Source organism: Oncorhynchus tshawytscha, linkage group LG11 (assembly GCF_018296145.1).
Source record: "Oncorhynchus tshawytscha isolate Ot180627B linkage group LG11, Otsh_v2.0, whole genome shotgun sequence".
Classification (NCBI taxonomy): Eukaryota; Metazoa; Chordata; class Actinopteri; order Salmoniformes; family Salmonidae; genus Oncorhynchus; species Oncorhynchus tshawytscha.
This window is the reverse complement of record NC_056439.1, coordinates 5,045,670-5,059,567: the sequence shown is the minus strand read 5'-3', so window position 1 is coordinate 5,059,567 and position 13,898 is coordinate 5,045,670. Positions and strand designations below refer to the sequence as shown.

Genomic DNA, 13,898 nt, shown 5'->3' with positions numbered 1-13,898 from the left:
TTGTTGGTTGGGGCTCGTAAGTAAGCATTTCACTGTACGGTCGTTGTATTCGGCGCATGTGACTAATAACATTTGATTTGAAGAGCAGGAGGGGGCATCAGAGGATGCTTCAAAGACTCCTGCCACTTGTTGGGCCCAAGGGCCTCAACACCTTTTATTTCACACCTTAGTGCTAATTGAATTTGTATCTGGTCTGTCCTTGCAAACCTGGGAGCCTTAACTCAGCATTCAGTCCCCATAAAATAAAATATAATTTTAATGTACTTTCTTTTTCTTTTTTTCTTCTTAGCTTTGAAAATAGCATCAGACCAAACACTAATTACCCAGTTCCAGGTTGGATGGTGTCCTCAGGTCTTTGCTCTTGCAAACAAACAGCACCCTCCGTATAGCTTGGAAAAAGAAAACATTTTGTAAAAAACACTGTTAAAAAAATGTGTGAGCTCACATGCAGCTGTGTCTCTCTCAATGAGGGGGGGCGTGTAACTGACAGATGCACACACACACACACACACACTACATGTTCATGTTTTTAAACTTATGTAAACTGTCTTTTTCCTTATGTGTCAGACACCAGTGGAACTAGCCGTTGCCATTTGCATCGGCTAATGGGGATCCTAATAAATCAAATCAAATATGCTTCCAAGCCCAACTGAAATCTTACAGAAACATGTTAGGTCGATTTCACAGGTTTCTATTTCCTTACAACCGATCAAACGGACATTTTGCACAGAACATATTTTGGATTTTGCATTTTCTCTCTGGTCCCTAAACGAAAGAAGCAGAAATGCCGGTGAAAAATTCACCCATTGAAACATTCATTCAATAATTTATGACATTCTGTTGAGCAAGGGTTTATTTAAACTTCTAGGGCAACATATCAAAATCAAATGTTATAGGTCACATACACATTTTTAGCAGATGTTATTGTGGGTGTAGCGAAATGATTGTAATATAATAACAGGAGACAAGCTGCATGTTTACAAGTATATGTTGACTAACAAATAGCCTACCAAAATGTCGGAAATGATAAGCAGAAACATATCTAAATTAGGCAGCAACAAAAAAATCATGCGGCCTCTGTCAAAATATCGTTCCGATATATTTGACAGTAGCCTACATCGGATTTTCTATATTTGCGGATATTGGTCGGGTGCAGGACTTAGATGTTCACTTTATCACGTTTAGTCGGGCGGTTGCGGATAAGTTATTAGCAATTGCGGGTGAACAAAAAACTGACCCGCACATGACTAGCGAGCGTAACGTTTTCATTTAACCACACCCTTTGAGCTATGACGCCAACCAATAACGTCGTTTCTCTTCTGTGTAAACGGAAGTGAACAGTGACCAAGAACAATTTCCACATTTGCGTTTTTATTTTGACGTTTATTGACACCATGGAAATCAAAATATGACCAATTTAACCGCACATCATCACATACCTAGCCCATATAGTCTTTAATTCTCGTTGGATATAGGACTTAGTTGATAGATGTTATCTACCTAGCTGCTAACAATGGCTAACTGTTTGGTTTTTCACACTCAAATAGCCTCCATTATGGAGGTGCTTGCGAATGCAGCCGTGGCAGACATCTGTAAACTCGTAGACGACGACTATGCAGTGTTGCGTTTGGAAATTTCTCAAAGCCAGAAAGAAAACAAGACATTGCGGAGGAAACTACAGCTGCTGGAACTGAAGGTGGCACGGGAGCGCGTCCCCGCCAGTCATCCCAGTAGTGTCAAGATCCTCGACCGACACCGAAGCATAGCAAGAGGTACATTTCCTGGAAGGCAGAAGCTGCGCAGCCTGTCGATGTTTATATGGTTTAGTGCCTGTCCCCCCTTTCCCCTCTGCACGTGTTCATATGTGTTACCCAGAATTGGGTCTTGGTCAGTTTTTGAATAATGTGCAGTAATTCCTCTAATTACTTATTTTGCGCAAAGACGCATCATATTCTAACCAGATTATTGATTAACTACATTTCCTGATATTTACTCAATGAAAACAATGTGATAGATGGAACACAATACATCTTAATATACTATTATTCATAAGTTATGATAAGTGTTACCTTATTGAGAATTGACAATAGCTAACCATCCACCTCTTCTCCCCCAATCACTCTCTCAGGTGAAGGACATCTCACTGGAGGCCACAAGAGGGTTGTGAAGCCAGCACTACACAATACATGGAGACATGACCAACCAATCACTGTTGATGAGAGTGGAACCTCAACCCAGCACGTTATCATGATAGAGGTCAGCTATTAATTTGTACATCCTTATTTATCTGCCATAGGGGAGCTTGTGAGACTTCCCTATGACATTATTATCGAATTCTTAAGGGTCAGTAGCAAACTGCTCGCCCACAGGAAGCCATACACATGGTCTGCGGTTGTGAGGCTGGTTGGATGTACTGCCAAATTCTCTAAAACAACATTGGAGGTGGCTTATGGTAGAGAAATGAACACTAAATTATCTGGCAACAGCTCTGGTAGACATTTCTGTAGTCAGTATACTAGTTGCATGCTCCCTCAAACATCTGTGGCATTCTGTTGTGTGACAAAACTGCACATTTTAGAGTGTCCTTTTTATTGTCCCCGGCTCAAAGGTGAACCTGTGCAATGACACCTGTCATGTGGATGGATTATTTTGGCAAAGCAGAAATGCTCACTAACAGAGATGTAAACACATTTGTGCACCACATTTGAGAGAGAACATTTTTTTGTGCGTATGGAAAATGTCTGGGATCTTTTATTTCAGCTCATGAAACATTGGTCCAACTCTTTACATGTTGCTTTTATATTTTTGTGCAGTGTAGCTAAAATTGTCCATGATGAAATTCTAAATCGCAACCTTTGGTTTGTTTTTGTATTCAGTAACCATCTGTCTTAAGTACACTCAAAACAACCTAATTATTATAAATTCTATTCAGTCAATTAAGTCACATGTAGCAAATAAGTCATAACATTTGTTAACCAAATTTGACACTCATTGAACTCCATATAAAAACTACACACTTAGTGAGCAAAAAAAACAACAAATGCCACCTTCTGGAGAAGACAGATTTTGGGCCCAGTTCTCCCTTTGAGACATCTCTAATTGTATACGCGTTATGTTTGTAAGTGTGGGATATAGGAGTATAGAATAGTTTATTTTGATATTCATATGGACAAACTTTTATAAACAATACAAGGTATTTAGACACTACCATGTTAATCTGAGCCTTGCTGTTGGAAAACCACTACAGAGCCTGACGTTTGGCTTTGGAAGATGCACCTCCAGACTTCACTCCTCGACTTCCGTCTAGTTGGTTGCTTACCACTCAAACAAGCCCATTGTTGCCTAATGCACCATGAAAGTTGTACTTTCTTGTTCCTTGTTTTGTAGGTTAATAATTTGCATCGTAAAATTCATAAAACACGGTCATATAAGACATATCAAAATGTATGTGTTTCCGAGTGAATTTACCCACCATATACCGGTTTATCTTATTTGACAGCCAAGGAGAAGCACAAAGCCGAAACGTTAGAACTGTTTCATTAGAACTACAACTCCAACCAGCTGAACAAGTCTTTGTCTTTCGACAGTTTGTCGGTCTACAAAAAACATGTATTTTTAGCCTTTATAAAAAAGTACTGTCTGGCAACGTTCAGACAAAAGCTCCAGTGTAATCTAATATAAAACGCAGAACGGACGGTCACTATCAGGTTTTTATTGTCCTGTGAGGCTGCTGAGTTGTAGTTCAAATTAGACTTTAACTTTCACCAATGTGTCTTACTTCTTAAGAGTCAAATGTTTTCAGGTATCTTATATGACTGCATTGTGAATTTGATGATATAAGGTTGAAGCCCATGCAAGAACCATATGGGACTGGAAACAGGAAGTATATGGGACTGGAAACAGGAAGTAGGCAGGACTTTCATAATAACCTCCTCTCTTGTGTCAGTCTGCAGATGCAGAAGCTGCAGGTCCTGGGGTTAAGCAGGAGAGGTCTGAAGGAGAGGATGACCCACGGCACAGTAGAGACATCCAGACTGGAGCGCCCCCTGTAGCCACAGAGGACCCCACCACTGCCCCAGCACAGCCCAGGAGCCGACACAGCATCACGGAGGTCAGTGGAAAGCCGAACACCGTCCTCAAGTCAGAGACCGATACAAAGACTTTAACGGTGCTGGAGCGACTGGGCTGTACTCCTGCTCCCCGCTCAGAGTATTTACTTCGCGGTAACCTGAGCCCGAGGACGGTTCTGTCCCATCGGGACTCAGGTGACACGCTACAGACTGGCAATGATCTGTCCTGTTCATATGCTACAGAGACAGAGATGATACCTGGTGACATGCCTGTGGGCTTTGATACACAGACTAATCCAATGAGAGGGGACTGGAACCGGTACAGTACAAGTGTATACTCTGAAAGGTGCCTAGATAAGAAAGGGGCGGGTCTGGTCGAAGATGAGGTGACTGTGAAAGTGGAGGGTGACACTCCTCTGATATGGAATCCAGACGAAACTCACTTAGGAGAACAACACTCGCAGGGCAACAACAGTGACTTCTTAGATTACAGGAAAAGCTTAGAGACAAATCTAAATGTCGCGACCCACTCCCCTTTACACGTGTTCAGGGAATGCGACCCAGTGTCCACGTCGATGGGGCCTTCTGATTCACACGGCCACGTCCTTTTTGATCAGGTATTGAACTCAAACGACAGGGTTAGAGCCCAGGTACAGGGAGGGGGCTCAACATCAGGCAATAGTAAAGACAAACCGTTCCTCTGCATGTTCTGTAACAAAGGCTTCAGCTGCCTCCAGAAGGTGGAGATTCACCAGAGGGTCCACACAGGGGAGAAACCCTTCAACTGTACCCAGTGTCATATGCGCTTCGCTGAGGCTGGCAACCTGAAGAGACACCAGAGGGTCCACACAGGGGAGAAACCGTTCGTCTGCCACCTTTGCCGGGCCAGTTTCTCCCACTCGTTCAACCTGAAAAGGCATCAGAGGGTCCACACAGGGGAGAACTCTACAGCGGCCCCCAGTGTGAGAAGAGATTCTCCCACCAGCACCAGCAGAAAATGCACCTGAAGGTCCACACGGGGGAAAGAGTTTCTCGGAGAGGAGCTACCTCAGGATACACCAGCAGAACAACCATTCAACTGGATAGCTGCTGACATTTAGATCAAACCCTGCATGAAAGACAAAGTTGAATTTTCATTGTTGTCAGCAGAAAATATCCACAGATGCATCTGGAATAACGAGAGTGACAGATTTCAATGTTCAATATTTCTGGGTAGAATATTGCATCCAGACATTGTGTGATATATACAGTGCCTTGCGAAAGTTTTCGGCCCCCTTGAACTTTGCGACTTTTTGCCACATTTCAGGCTTCAAACATAAAAATATAAAACTGTATTTTTTTGTGAAGAATCAACAACAAGTGGGACACAATCATGAAGTGGAACGACATTTATTGGATATTTCAAACTTTTTTTAACAAATCAAAAACTGAAAAATTGGGCGTGCAAAATTATTCAGCCCCCTTAAGTTAATACTTTGTAGCGCCACCTTTTGCTGCGATTACAGCTGTAAGTCGCTTGGGGTATGTCTCTATCAGTTTTGCACATCGAGAGACTGACATTTTTTCCCATTCCTCCTTGCAAAACAGCTCGAGCTCAGTGAGGTTGGATGGAGAGCATTTGTGAACAGCAGTTTTCAGTTCTTTCCACAGATTCTCGATTGGATTCAGGTCTGGACTTTGACTTGGCCATTCTAACACCTGGATATGTTTATTTTTTAACCATTCCATTGTAGATTTTGCTTTATGTTTTGGATCATTGTCTTGTTGGAAGACAAATCTCCGTCCCAGTCTCAGGTCTTTTGCAGACTCCATCAGGTTTTCTTCCAGAATGGTCCTGTATTTGGCTCCATCCATCTTCCCATCAATTTTAACCATCTTCCCTGTCCCTGCTGAAGAAAAGCAGGCCCAAACCATGATGCTGCCACCACCATGTTTGACAGTGGGGATGGTATGTTCAGGGTGATGAGCTGTGTTGCTTTTACGCCAAACATAACGTTTTGCATTGTTGCCAAAAAGTTCAATTTTGGTTTCATCTGACCAGAGCACCTTCTTCCACATGTTTGGTGTGTCTCCCAGGTGGCTTGTGGCAAACTTTAAACGACACTTTTTATGGATATCTTTAAGAAATGGCTTTCTTCTTGCCACTCTTCCATAAAGGCCAGATTTGTGCAATATACGACTGATTGTTGTCCTATGGACAGAGTCTCCCACCTCAGCTGTAGATCTCTGCAGTTCATCCAGAGTGATCATGGGCCTCTTGGCTGCATCTCTGATCAGTCTTCTCCTTGTATGAGCTGAAAGTTTAGAGGGACGGCCAGGTCTTGGTAGATTTGCAGTGGTCTGATACTCCTTCCATTTCAATATTATCGCTTGCACAGTGTTCCTTGGGATGTTTAAAGCTTGGGAAATCTTTTTGTATCCAAATCCAGCTTTAAACTTCTTCACAACAGTATCTCGGACCTGCCTGGTGTGATCCTTGTTCTTCATGATGCTCTCTGCGCTTTTAACGGACCTCTGAGACTATCACAGTGCAGGTGCATTTATCCGGAGACTTGATTACACACAGGTGGATTGTATTTATCATCATTAGTCATTTAGGTCAACATTGGATCATTCAGAGATCTTCACTGAACTTCTGGAGAGTTTGCTGCACTGAAAGTAAAGGGGCTGAATAATTTTGCACGCCTAATTTTTCAGTTTTTGATTTGTTAAAAAAGTTTGAAATATCCAATAAATGTCGTTCCACTTCATGATTGTGTCCCACTTGTTGTTGATTCTTCACAAAAAAATACAGTTTTATATCTTTATGTTTGAAGCCTGAAATGTGGCAAAAGGTCGCAAAGTTCAAGGGGGCCGAATACTTTCGCAAGGCACTGTATACAGTGGGGAGAACAAGTATGTGATACACTGCCGATGTTGCAAGTTTTCCTACTTACAAAGCATGTAGAGGTCTGTAATTTTTATCATATCATCACTTCAACTGTGAGAGGCGGAATCTAAAATCAAAAATCCAGAAAATCACATTGTATGATTTTTAAGTAATTCATTTGCATTTTATTGCATGACATAAGTATTTGATACATCGGAAAAGCAGAACTTAATATCTGGTACAGAAACCTTTGTTTGCAATTACAGAGATCATACATTTCCTGTAGTTCCTATCCAGGTTTGCACACACTGCAGCAGGGATTTTGTCCGACTCATCCATACAGACCTTCTCCAGATCCTTCAGGTTTTGGGGCTGTCGCTGGGCAATACAGACTTTCAGCTCTCTCCAAAGATTTTCTATTGGGTTCAGGTCTGTAGACTGGCTAGGCCACTCCAGGACCTTGAGATGCTTCTTACGGAGCCACTCCTTAGTTGCCCTGGCTGTATGTTTTGGGTTGTTGTCATGCTGGAAGACCCAGCCACGACCCATCTTCAATGCTTCACGGTTGGGATGGTGTTCTTGGGGTTGTACTCATCCTTCTTCTTCCTCCAAACACGGCGAGTGGAGGTTAGACCAAAAAGCTCTATTTTTGTCTCATCACATGGCCTTCTCCCATTCCTCCTCTGGATCATCCAGAGGGTCATTGGCAAACTTCAGATGGGCCTGGACATGCGCTGGCTTGAACAGGGGGACCTTGCGTGCGCTGCAGGATTTTAATCCATGACGGCGTAGTGTGTTACTAACGCTTTTCTTTGAGACTGTGGTCCCAGCTCTCTTCAGGTCATTGACCAGGTCCTGCCGTGTAGTTCTGAGCTGATCCCCTCCTCATGATCATTGATGCCCCACGAGGTGAGACCTTGCATGGAGCCCCAGACCGGGGGTGATTTACCGTCATCTTGAACTTCTTCCATTTTCCAATAATTGCGCCAACAGTTGTTGCCTTCTCACCAAGCTGCTTGCCTATTGTCCTGTAGCCCATTCCAGCCTTGTGCAGGTCTACAATTTTATCCCTGATGTTCTTACATAGCTCTCTGGTCTTGGCCATTGTGGAGAGGTTGGAGTCTGTTTGATTGAGTGTGTGGACAGGTGTATTTTATACAGGTAACGTGTTCAAACAGGTGCAGTTAATACAGGTAATGAGTGGAGAACAGGAGGGATTCTTAAAGAAAAACTAACAGGTCTGTGAGAACCGAAATACTTACTGGTTGGTAGGTGATCAAATACTTATGCCATGCAATAAAATGCAAATTAATTACTTAAAAATCATACAATGTGATTTTCTGTTTTTTTTGTTTTAGATTCCATCTCTCACAGTTGAAATGTACCTATGATAAAAATGACAGACCTCCACATGCTTTGTAAGTAGGAAAACCTGCAAAATCGGCAGTGTATCAAATACTTGTTCTCCCCACTGTATGTGTGTGTGTGTGTGTGTGTGTATACAGTTGAAGTCGGAAGTTTACATACACTTAGGTTGGAGTCATTAAAACTTGTTTTTCAACCACTTCACACATTTCTTGTTAACAAACTATAGTTTTGGCAAGTCGGTTAGGACATCTAGTTTTTCCAACAATTGTTTATAGACACATTAATTTGACTTAATTCATTGTATCACAATTCCAGTGGGTCAGAAGTTTACATGCACTAAGTTGACTGTGCCTCTCAACAGCTTGGAAAATTACAGAAAATTATCTCATGGCCTGAGAAGCTTTTGTTAGGCTAATTGACATAATTTGAATCAATTGAAGGTGTACCTGTGGATGTATTTCAAGGCCTACCTTCAAACTCAGTGGCTCTTTGCTTGACATCATGGGAAAATCAAAAGAAGTCAGCCAAGACCTCAGGAAAAAAATTGTAGACCTCCACAAGTCTGGTTCATCCTTGGGAGCAATTTCCAAATGCCTGAAGGTACCAGGTTCATCTGTACAAACAATAGTACGCAAGTATAAACACCATGGGACCACACAGCCGTCATACTGCTCAGGAAGGAGACGCATTCTGTTTCCTAGAGATGAACGTACTTTAGTGTGAAAAGTGCAAATCAATCCCAGAACAACAGCAAAGGACCCTGTGAAGATGCTGGAGGAAACGGGTACAAAAGTAACTATATCCAGAGTAAAAGGAGTCCTATATCAACATAGCCTGAAAGGCCGCTCGGCAAGGAAGAAGCCACAAACCTGACTCAGTTACACCAGCTGTCAGGAGGAATAGGCCTCAATTCACCCAACTTATTGTGGGAAGCATGTGGAAGGCTACCTGAAACATTTGACCCAAGATAAACAATTTAAAGGCAATGCTACCAAATACTAATTGAGTGTATGTAAACTTCTGACCCACTGGGAATGTGATGAAAGAAATAAAAGCTGAAATAAATCACTCTCTAGTATTATTCTGACATTTCACATTCTTAAAATAAAGTGGTGATCCTAACTGACCTAAGACAATGAATTTTGTACTAGGATTAAATGTCAGGAATTGTGAAACACCTGAGCCAAATACATTTAAACTTAGTTTATGTAAACTTCTGACTTCAACTGTATATACACTAAGTGTACAAAACATGAGAAACACCTGCTCTTTCCATGACATAGCTTTCACCTGGTCAGTCTACGATCCCTTGTTAATATCATTTGTTAAACCCACTTCAATTAGTTTCGATGAAGGGGAGGAGACAGGTTAAAGAAGGATTTTTAAGCCTTGAGACAATTGAGGCATGGATTGTGCATGTGTGCCATTCAGAGGGTGAATGGGCAAGACAATAGATTTAAATGCCTTTGAACGGGGTATGGTAGTAGGTGCCAGGCGCACAGGTTTGAGTGTGTCAAGAACTGCAACACTGCTGGGGTTTTTATGCTCATGTATCAAGAATGGTCCACCACCCAAAGGACATCCAGCCAACTTGACACAACTTTTGGGAAGCCTTGGGGTCAACATGGACCAGCATCCCTGTGGCACTCTTTCAACACCTTGTGGAGTCCATGCCCTGACAAATTGAGGCTGTTCTAGTTTAAGTGATATTTTTTGTTGTTGACACATGTATGTGTTGTTTTCATGTGGTGTATTTTAAAACTTTGTTTAATAAATACAAAATGGGACTTTTCATTCTAAGACTTTCATTGACACTCTCTTTAGTATACATCACATCTGATCTCACCCTATTTTGCAAACACCCAACAGCGCTTTATAACTAATATACACATCAAAATAGTTTAGTCAGGTTTGTCTGACTTTTGACTTATCATAGCTGACTCATATTTATCCACAGCATCATATTTATGTCCACCATGATGGGTTTAACAACAATGAAATCATTCTGTAACTACAGTATAGGAATCAAATGTAGCGTGGATGGGTAAACACTATGTTTAAAGTGTGTTTATCTGTGTACGTACCTGAGGGAGTGTATGTCTGTATCACCTGTCTCTTCCAGGAGGGACTAGAGGTGCTGCTGGTAAAGGAGGAGGCTCTGGGGAACCCGGAGGGGACCATGGTCATAGCGGACAACCAGACTACACCTCCTCCTGAACTCACAGAGGAACCAGCTGAGCAGCACAGGACCACACACAGTCTCACTGAGGTGAGCCCACTGTGAACTACTGTCTGAATGGTATTAGGTCAGGACCTGTATCCACAAAGCCTCTCCATAGCAGGGTGCTCATATCAGATTTCTTGATCCAACATCCTCTCACTCTGTATTTCTTACAGTCAGTAGACATGGAGGATGGGAAGCCTGATCTGCTGCTGGTCAAAGAGGAGACAATAGAAGACGAACCAGAGAGCATTGACCTGCTGAGTGGACTAAAGATGGGGGAGCAAGGTAAGAGAGACATACATATAGCACATTGTCTTCCGACAGGTGGTGTCACTCCTACAAGGCGCTAGCTCCTCATTGTACTGGTTTCAATCCAAGTACCAATCCCATTTAGAAAACTCCAGAAGGTGCTCTGGTCAATTGACAGGAAAATAGAGCTCTTTGGCCATGCACACCAGTGGTGGGTTTGGTGTCGAAAAACGGAAGCATATGGTGATGGATCTTTGACGTTATGGGGGTATTTAGCTTCCTTTGGTCCTGGGGCCCTTGTTAAGGTCAACGGCATCTTGAACTTTACCCAGTACCAGGACATTTTAGCCAAAAACCTAGTTGCCTCTGCCAGGAGGGTGAAACTAGTCCGCAAGTGGATCTTCCAGCAAGACAATAACCCCCAAGCACACATCAACATCCACAAAGAAATGGTTAATTGACCACAAAAATCAACATTTTGCAAAGGCCATTTCAGTCTCCGGACATCAACCCCATTGAAAACCTGTGGTTTGAAGAGGACAGTCCATAAGCACAAACGAAGGATATCAAGGATCTGGAAAGATTCTGTATGGAGGAATGGTGTAAGTTCATTCCCAATGGGTTCTCCAATCTCATAAAACATTTTAGAAAACGTCTCTGTGTTGTTGTCCTCGCAAAGAGTGTGTGCTGGAGTATTGAAAACAGGGGTGCCAATAACTTTGACACCTATCTTTGAGATGTATTTTTATTGTTTGTTAAACCAAATCTCTGACCAATTGTGTTATTATCAAAGAATATAATTTTAGCATACAATATATCTCAGCATTTGAATTATTTATTGTATACGGTCTTTTATGCTCATCTTTATCAAGGGTGTCAATCATTTGTGGTGACTGTACATATTAGAACATAACATTGGATATTCACCAATAACAGTTTTTTCATTCAAGGTTCATAACAATATGTCCATTCAATAGTAAATGACATCAGAAAAAGAATAGTATCTCAACGGACGTTTGGTTCATTACGTAGGCCGGTCAAAATGTTGGAAGTTCGACCAACAACCCTAGCAACGGAAGCTAGAACTCATCGAATCCCATTGTCATGTATCCCCCAGCATCACATGTTCACCCATACAATTATTTTTTCTTTCATGGTTTTAATAAAATATGTCAATTCAATGATGGTTTACAGCAGGAAAACAATATTCCACGCTCCATGTCTCTACCATATATGGTTCAAATGTTAGACGATTTACTCAGAGAATTTAGCATAATTAGAATGAATAGAATGCCATCACGACCATAGTCAAAAAGTGGTCACTGCTAATAGATATACCTCAATGTGAATAGTGATGTGCCTGGCTATTATTTTTTCTTCATTCATAAAATGAAATCAATTCAACTTATGTTTACATACAAAAACACAATGTATGATCTTCACCAGGTAATTGACTTAAAATCTCCACATGTAGAGTTCTCTGCCATGTTTTTTAAAGTATATTTTGTAACGTCTTCCTGCAGGTGGTTGGGTGGAGGCTAACAGAGGAGACTGGGTGGCCATCTTGGATTCCCAGACTCAGACGGGTGCAGCCAAGGCCCTGGGGGAAGGCATCACTGAGCAGGCCAGGACCAGAGGCGACATAGTGGACGTCAGAGGCTGGGACAGCGACCTCAACTCTGGACTGGGGAACAACACTGTTGACCACAACCAGGAACAGACAGTGGAACACAAAACAACGTACGAATTTAGTCTCCATGACAACAGACTGGCTGAAACCAGGGTGAGGTGTAGATTTGGTCCACGGGGACAGAGAGGTGTCCGTATGCAGCGGGAGAGAACAGAAACAGACTCTGTTAACGATGCTCCGTCCTGCTCCTATAGTTGTGATTCAGAGAGACTGATGGCGCCTCAGGTTAACTCGCTAACAGATGCTGCCTTCAGCCTGCCTTCTATAGGATCTATCAACTGGAACATGGACCCTGCGACATCACAGACACTCCCTGGCCTTCGTCCTCCTCACACTCTCCTAATGTTAAACCAGACCTCAGACAATGCCAGTGCCTCAACACTAAATGGCTACACAAGCCCATTGACAAATTACAGTATTAGGATTAATGCTGTCAGTAGATCCGGTGGCAAAGAGAAGCGCTTCCCGTGTTCGTTCTGTGGGAAAGCCTTCAGTTTCCGCAAACAGGTGGAGATCCACCAGAGGGTCCACACAGGGGTAAAACCCTTCAGTTGTACCCAGTGTCACATGTGCTTCGCTCAGACTGGTGACCTGAAGAGGCATCAGAGGGTACACACAGGGGAGAAACCCTACAGCTGCCCCCAGTGTGAGAAGAGGTTCTCCCGCAAGCACCAGCTGAATAGGCACCTGAAGGTTCACACGGGAGAGAGGCCGTTCGCTTGTACACACTGCAGGAAGAGGTTCTCAGAAAGGAGCTGCCTCAGGATACACCAGCAGAATGACCATTCCACTCTATAACATAGAAAGGAACCGTATCTCAATACCTTCTGAGGTTTAGATTAAACCCAGCAGTAAAGAGAAAGAATAATTGTCATTGTTGTCAGCAGGAAAGATCCACAGATGCATTTAGAATATCGAGAGTAACAGATATTCTTTGGTAGAATATTGCATCCAGACATTGTGTGATATACACTGAATGTACAAAACATTAAGAACATCTTCCTAATATTTAGTTGCACCCCCCTTTTTGCCCTCAAAACAGCTTCAATTTGTCAGGGCATTGACTCTACAAGGTGTCGAAAGTGTTCCACAGGGATGCTGGCCCATATTGCCTCCAATGCTTCCCACAGTTGTGTCAAATTGTCTGGATGTCCTTTGGCTGGTGGATCATTCTTGATACATACGGGAAACTGTTGGGTGTGAAAAACCCAGGAGCATTGCAGTTCTTGACACAAACTGTTGCACCTGGCACCTACTATGATACCCCATTCAAAGGCACTTAAATATTTTGTCTTGCCCATTCACCCTCTGAATGGCACACATACACAATCCGTGTCTAAATTGTCCCAAGGCTTAAAAATCCTCCTTTAACCCATCTCCTCCCCTTCATCTACACGGATTGAAGTGGATTTAACAAGTGACAACAAT

The 13,898-nt window shown here is 42.5% G+C and overlaps 3 protein-coding genes across 4 annotated transcripts in view; all 3 read left to right on the top strand.

The window, feature by feature from the left end:
• Positions 1–13,898, top strand: part of LOC112232375 — a 232,714-nt gene that overhangs the window by 25,333 nt on the left and 193,483 nt on the right. The window lies entirely within an intron of this gene.
• Positions 1,313–5,384, top strand: LOC121847792 (zinc finger protein with KRAB and SCAN domains 1-like). Its single transcript, XM_042330552.1, has 3 exons — positions 1,313–1,772; positions 2,129–2,256; positions 3,947–5,384. Exons 1-3 carry the CDS (start codon positions 1,514–1,516, stop codon positions 5,075–5,077), a joined length of 1,518 nt encoding a protein of 505 aa, XP_042186486.1. The 5' UTR covers positions 1,313–1,513; the 3' UTR covers positions 5,078–5,384.
• Positions 10,773–13,541, top strand: LOC121847803 (oocyte zinc finger protein XlCOF8.4-like). Its single transcript, XM_042330572.1, has 2 exons — positions 10,773–10,816; positions 12,304–13,541. The coding sequence occupies exons 1-2, from the start codon at positions 10,804–10,806 to the stop codon at positions 13,266–13,268; spliced, it is 978 nt and encodes a 325-aa protein (XP_042186506.1). The 5' UTR covers positions 10,773–10,803; the 3' UTR covers positions 13,269–13,541.